General features: G+C 45.6%; 1 protein-coding gene across 1 annotated transcript; it reads right to left on the reverse strand.

The window, feature by feature from the left end:
- Positions 1–343: 343 nt before the first annotated feature.
- On the reverse strand, positions 344–3,287 carry C18H1orf162 (chromosome 18 C1orf162 homolog). Its single transcript, XM_057792984.1, has 5 exons — positions 3,272–3,287; positions 1,701–1,761; positions 1,052–1,146; positions 770–819; positions 344–502 (listed from the first exon to the last, which is right to left on the reverse strand). The coding sequence occupies exons 1-5, from the start codon at positions 3,285–3,287 to the stop codon at positions 344–346; spliced, it is 381 nt and encodes a 126-aa protein (XP_057648967.1).
- Between the last annotated feature and the right edge of the window lie 3,733 nt (positions 3,288–7,020).

Below are 7,020 nucleotides of genomic sequence, written 5' to 3' on the forward strand. Positions count from 1 at the left end.
GACTGTTCGCTAGGGTTGGCTCCTCCCTGGTTATCATCAGTGAATTTCTTTATCTCGAACTCCGTGCCCCTTTGGAAAGTGCAGGGGAGTTGCTCAAGGAGTTGTTGCTGCTGCCAGTTGGAGTAAAAGCATCCACAGCCTCTCGTCTGGCGGGGAAAGTAAGTAGCCAGTGGTTTCCCACACAGAAGACAGCGCTGCCAGAACAAGTCTGTATGCCTCTGACTGCAGCTGTCCATAGGCTGTGCTCCTAAGTCTGTAGGAAACAAACAACCAAAGCAAACACACAGAACAAAGCCAGAAAGCAGTACGTAGCTGGAGCTGAGTTGAGGTCCTGTGTTCGGACTCACTGGAGAGGCAGGGATGGGCCTGCTACTTTAATCTCAGAGTAGACGGTGGGCTCCAAGCCTGTGGAGCTGTTTCCAGTCAAGCCGTTGCTGCTTTCTCCCGAGGGCTTGAAAGTCATGCTGGCGTAGGTAAGTGACTCCTTTGATGTGGATGAAAGCTTATGAGGAGAAAGAGGAGGAATGGTGAATTTGCAGTAAAAGGTGTTCCTTTGAAGGTGTCCTGAAAGCTTCCATAACTGGGGACCCAAAGAAGAACCCATAAAAGCGTCACTTGCCCAGAGTCCAGAAAGTAACACCAATATCTCAGCCCGTAACCCAGTATGTAGATGACACAGAATAAACCAACTCCCCCCAAATAAATTTCATGCCACCTTCATCACTCTCCATTCCCCTCTTGCAGCCCTAAAACAACGGCATGGTCTTACCTTGATGGGAGGCTCTGAGAGAGAGTCCTGGGCCTGGGTGCTGGAGTTACCTGCAGCAGAGGCCAGGAAGAAGAGGGTTATACTCTCACTGTGGGGTCTAGAGCAGCGGGGAGCCTTTCCCTTCAACCTTGGGTGAAGGTTAGTAAGGTAGGGGTGTAGGGGGAGAGAAGCCAGGAAGAGCAGGGAGGGCCTCGAGGTGGATCTGCGGGAAGGGTGGGCTGAGCAGGCCTTCTCTCCATCACTTCCCCCTCACTCGTTGCTCATCTCCCAGAGACCACTCACTTCTTCTGCAGCTCTTGATGATGAAGAAAATAAGGGCCATGAGTAGCAGTGTCAGCAGAACCCCAGCAAAAAAGGCCAAGATCAAATGTTCCTTTCTGTTTTGGCAAAGAGAGGGAGTAGATGAACTGCTGGCAGGGGCCTCTTGGCGTCTTTCCTGGCAACCAGGCATAACTGTCTTGCTTAGGCTCTCTCATGGGCTGATGGACTTGCTCCCACCCGCTGCTTGGGAAGAAACATTTTGCTTTTGGGTTCCAGGGGCATCTGAGACTCTCCCAGTCCTACCCTCAAGACTCCACACCTCAGCACTGTATAGCTCTGGGGACTCGTGATCTCTCCAATCTTGGGCAATGCTGAGTTCATACCACTTAGAAACCAGCACTTGGGAAGCTGAGGCAGGAAGATTGTGGCAAATGGAAGCCAGAAAAAAAAAAAAAAAAAAACTGGGCTACGTTGTGAGATGTGCCCAATCTCTCTCCTCCCCCGCACTCAAAACAGCAGAACTATATACTCCTAAGATCAAACACTGAGTTCTTTCACTGTTCCTGGTCTCTTTTCACACCCAGACTGCCCTTCATAAGACCCCAAGACAAAATAGTCAACAAAAAAAAAAAAACAGTGCCACATGACTTGGATAAATGTGTTCCTTTACTTGGGGCTGGAGCAAGAAGAGGGTGCAGAGCTGGTCACTGGGGTTGTCGTGGAGACTGTGCCTGCAGAGAACATGAGAGGGATCAGTTTGGGGGGATCAGTGTCCCTGCCCCTTCTCCTGCCATTCAGTCCTGGATAAGACCCCAAGTACCTCCACCACCCGTGGGGACTTACAAGTGGGCTACTGCTCCGTAGAGGGGAGGACAGTGGGTCTTTTTTTGCCAGAGCAGGGCAAGTGAACCCAGAGCCTTTTGCACACCAGCGCAAGCCCTCCACCACTGAGCTACACCCCAACTGACTGACCTTTAAGATGAGATGAAGAATTAGAATGAAATGGTATAGGAACTAAAAAAGCAAGGGCTAGTATCCAAAGCTCTGTGTCCCTTATGCGAACAAATAACATACCGCATTTCCCTAAGGCCTAGTGGGAAGCCCTGGGGAGATGTGGATCCTTTGACCTCAGTAGGCACTCCCCAAACTCCTCCTGACATCTCCCCCAACCGTGTGTGTGGTGTGTGTGCGTGTGTCTGTCTGTCTGTCTGTGTCTTTTCTAGTGCCTAACCCACAGGGAGAAGAACAAGAAGAAACATGAACTAGATTTTCATAAACTACTAGCCGATCTACTCAGTTTGGAGAGCCAGTACGGTCTTTCTGATTCCTTTTTCTATTCCTTGGGGGCACAGATTTCTGCATTATGGTAAACTTGAATGCCAACTCAGAAATGCTCCAGCGAACACTGTCCCCTGTGGGGTTTTCAACACAATTCCTTCTTTTGTAAGTGCCAAGGGAAGCGGTGACTTCTGTCCCGGACTCACTGGTTTTGGATTTAGATGTAGAGAAGGGAGATCCCATGCTGTCTTCTCCTGAGAATAAAACAGGTACTGTTGAGTTTGGTATGGAGTCTGGGCATGGCGGCGCATTCCCTGGGGTGTAGCTCAGAATGGGCTAATCCTACTGCGGAGGTGCAATGGGGCATCTTAGGTGCTTTGTTCACCTGGATATGTTCAGTGACCAGAGAAGCTAGATCTGAACCCTTCAGCATAGCATTGCTTTCTGTGCTTTTAGGGATATACAGCTGCTGGGTGTAGTGGGCTGTGTCTCTAATCCCAGCACTGGGTAGGTGGTAGGTCGAGGATCAGGAGTTCAAGGTCAACCTTTACTAAGCAGCAAATTTCCAAGTTAGCCCAGGTAACATTTGAGACCCTATTGCAAACAAACAAAACTAAGGAGCTGGAGAGATGATGGATCAGTGACTACGAGCATTTACTGTTCTTCTAGAGGACAAGGATTCAGGTCACATCTACAACTCCAGTCTCAGGGGATCTGATACCATCTTCCGGCCTGCACCAATACTGCATGCACATACATAAAAATAAAACAAACAAACAAATAAATAAAACCAAGAAAAATCCTAGCTGTTAGGTTATATAAGACCCAACGTCAATCAATCAATCATTCATTCAATCAATCAGTTTGTCAACCAACCAATCTATCTATCACTCAAAAAATACAAAGCAACATCCAGAACTTTGGGGGGCACCAACCCACTACCACTGTGTGGCTTTGACACACCTGGTGACTCCTCCATTGTTACACAGAATGACATACGGTACTTCTTTAATCTGAGATACATGGTGGCTTTTCAGACATGTATGCATCTCACTAAACAGTCTCTAGGTATTATTAAAATGAATGCAAAGATGAGACTGGAGAGATGGCTCGGTGGTTAAGACCATTGACTGCTGCTCTTCCAGAGGACCCAGGTATGATCCACAACACTCACATGGCAGCTCACAACCATCTGTGACTCTAATTCCCAGGGAGCAGATGCCCTCTCCTGACCTCTGTGGGCACCAGACAAGCACGTGGTGCACAGCGTTACATCTAGGGAAAACGCAGAAACGATAGAGCATCTAAGGGCAGGAAAGCAGTATCTCCTGGGTCCCTAGCGCACATTGCTAGCTGAGTGGATGCCTTTTAGCCACGCCATGCACTTTATTAAAGTCGCCTGAAACACTGTTTCCCGTACAAGGCCAGATCTGGGCTTTGCTCAACGTTTTATGTCCGTGCTTTCACACTTCTAAAACCCTCATAGAACAGTTTTAGGGGGACTGTCCTTTCTGCTGCAGTACTTCTCCAGCCTGTTTGTGAGAGATACTTTGCAAGATGTTGCACATGTGTCAAAGACCAAAGACAGTTCCCAAACCTGGACAGCCTAGACCATGCTTTTTCTTATACATGTCGTCTTCCTTACTGTTACTAACGAAGTTGGAGAGGAAAGGATTTCTTTGGCTTACACTGCCACCTTACTCTTCATCATTAGTGATGAAGTCAGGACAGAAACTCAAACAGGGCAGGAACCTGGAGGCAGGAGCTGATGCAAAGGCCATGGAGGGGTGCTGCTTACTGACTTACTTCCATTGCCTTGCTCGGGCTGCCTTATAGCATTCAGGACCACCAGCCCAGAGATGACACCACTCACCGTGGGCTGGACCCTCCCCCATTGATCACTAGATGAGAAAATGCCTTACAGCTGGATCTCATGAAGGCATTTCCTCAAGTGAGGCTCCTTCCTCTCTGATGACTCTAGCACATCATTAAGTTGACGCACAGAACCAACCGGTACACATGCCATACCTGTGAAGTTTCCTTTAGAAAGTATTACAGAGAGGGATTGGCTACAAAACTAAAATAAAACACGGTAATCACAGCAATATACCATGGTAAAAGCTATTTAAAACATAGTTGTTATTTATGGGAATTTCCCGTTCGTGTTTTCAAATCAGAGTTGACCGGAAAGAACTGAAACTCTGGCAGCAGACTCATGTGCTAGCATGTTATTGAGCACAGATGGACGTTCTTAACCAGTTCCCAGCTTACACAAATGTTTCCCGATGTGTTAATAACTGACAATGAGACTGGTGCTTGTATGCATAAAATTTTGGCTACAACCCTGGTTATTTTTTTGGTGACCCCAATTTTAATTAGTATTTAGGCAAACCTGTGACAAAAAAAAATGGGCTCTACAATTTCTGCTGAATTTAAAGGTGATTTATTTAGACAGAAAATGTCATAAACGGTTCACATGTTTTAAGCCATCAGCTCTCATAAGTGATTGTTCCCAATCCTTAGACAAGGGAAGACTTTTGTGGGGTGTGTGTGTGTGTGGGGGGGTACTTGTCAAGGAAAACTTTCAAGTCAGTCCTTTCCTTTCACCTTTACAAGGGAATCAAACTCGGTTTTCTGTCCCCAAGAGTCATTAAAACAGTAGCAAGGCAGCGCTTTAACGCATCCGGTCACTCAGCAAGCACTTTCAGATCTGCCACTGTCAGATCAAAAGGAAATACTGACAGGAAAATTTGGGGAGAAGTCTGAACTATGAAAACAGAAAGACCATAGTCCATGCAGAATCAGCAGGGATCATGATTTTTCCATCAATCGTTGGTTCTTTTTGAAATTTATGTTGGTCGTGTGAGGTGGTACATGCTTTTAATTCCAGCACTTGGGAAAGCAGAGGCAAAGGGATGTCTGTGAGTTCGAGGTCAGCCTGGTCTACATAGTGAGTTCTAGGACAGTCAGGGCTAGATCATGTCTCAAAATAAAATAAAATAAAAATAAAACAAGTCAATAGTATTCATTTCAGAACATCATAAAATATTAGCACATCTTTATTTTATTATAATATATATTTGTAATTTCTATAAATATATAGTTAAATTGTTGAAATGTTTTCTTCCCGAGGAATGGGGATTTCCACTACATCTTACATTAAAAGCTACTCATGACTTTCTGCTTTCGTAGCAGTGGCTTTATACAAACAGGCAATCCAAATAAATAATATCACATAAAAACAACTTAGGCCACTCTACCCTGCAGACGAAACCATCTTACAGCACCACAGAGAAACAGCTACTTACAAATCCAGGTGGCAAAAACAATAATGCATCCAGAGGTGGTAGCACACACTTGTAATCCCAGCACTTGAGAGACTGACTGCCTGAGGCAGGAGACTTGCCATGAGGTTAAGGCTAGCATGGATTACACAGGCTGTCCCCAAAATCTAAAACAAGTCGGGCATGGTTGACTCACATTTTTAATCCCAGCATTTGGTAGAGGCAGGTAGATCTCTTGGAGCTCAAGGACAGCCTGAGTTCTAGGCCAGGCAGGGCTACATAGTGAGACCCTGCCTCAGAACAAAAGCAACAACAAAAAAAACTACCAACATAAGGGCCAGCGAAATGGCTCAGCAGGTAAAGGCACATACCCCACAACTCTAGAAACCGGAGTTAAATTCCTGGATCCCATGTAAAGGTGAAAGGAAAGAACTGACCTTAAAATTGTCCTTGACATGTATACACACACACACATACACACACACCACAAATATTTTTTTTTTTATTTCATAAGAAAATAATGGTAATCCAAACATGTGACAGAAGCAGGAAGTTGAGCCAGAAACAATGGTGTTTGCAGTCTGATCTGGCACAAGAGACTTACGAGACTTACCTACGAGACCTGTGCCACACACTCATTCCAATGCAATCCTTCACCCACCAAATAAGAAACCAGAAACCACCAAGTAAAAAATAAAATGTCCTTTGATGAGAAATTACTTCGTATGGATTAGAAGGGCCTTGAATTTACCTTTCCAGAAAAATTTCAGTCAAAAGATGCAGTTGTCGAAGACGAAACTTGCTTCTCTTTCTCGTCGTCTTTTTCAGAAATGGTGAAACAGGGTTTGCTTCCACTGCCACTGTCACCATCTAGCTGTGTCGCAAAGATATGTTTAAGTCCAAGCCACAGACTTCCTCTTTGAAACCAATGCTATTTTTTTCCCATTCCCTGGCTTCTCTGTCTTTAGAATGGGTCTCTTCTCACAGAGGCTAGGCTGGCCTTAAACTGGTATGGATGACAATGACCTTCCGGTCCCCCCTCCCCCCACCTCCACCATGCCAGGATTACAGCACATAACAATGCCTGGTTTATGTGGTGCTGGGATTAAACTCAGACCTTCAAGCATGCTGGCCAAACTCTCTACCAATAAAGCCACACCCCCACCCCAGTTTCACATTTGTAAAGGCCCCATAACCATGACATTTGTTGGCATACATTTTTACACACAAATGCCATACCGCAGAGGAAAGTTCACTTCTAGAGAAGAGTTTATTGCTTGACCTCCCTGAAGCTACTGACAGCAGCATGAATGACATCATCATCATCATCAAGGACTTCAAAATTTGCATCAGGTCTGATTAAGGAGAGGACGCTGACATAGAAAAATGAAGAGTCAAATGTTAAACAGGCTGAGAACTCAAGTGTGT

This window comes from Chionomys nivalis, chromosome 18 (assembly GCF_950005125.1).
Source record: "Chionomys nivalis chromosome 18, mChiNiv1.1, whole genome shotgun sequence".
NCBI lineage: Eukaryota > Metazoa > Chordata > Mammalia > Rodentia > Cricetidae > Chionomys > Chionomys nivalis.

Coding starts and splice junctions, on each gene's coding strand:
- C18H1orf162 (XM_057792984.1), bottom strand. Junction 820..1,051: donor CATCAAGAGCTGCAGAAGAA/GTGAGTGGTCTC, acceptor CCTCTGCTGCAG/GTAACTCCAGCACCCAGGCC. Junction 503..769: donor TCTCAGAGCCTCCCATCAAG/GTAAGACCATGC, acceptor TCTCCTCATAAG/CTTTCATCCACATCAAAGGA.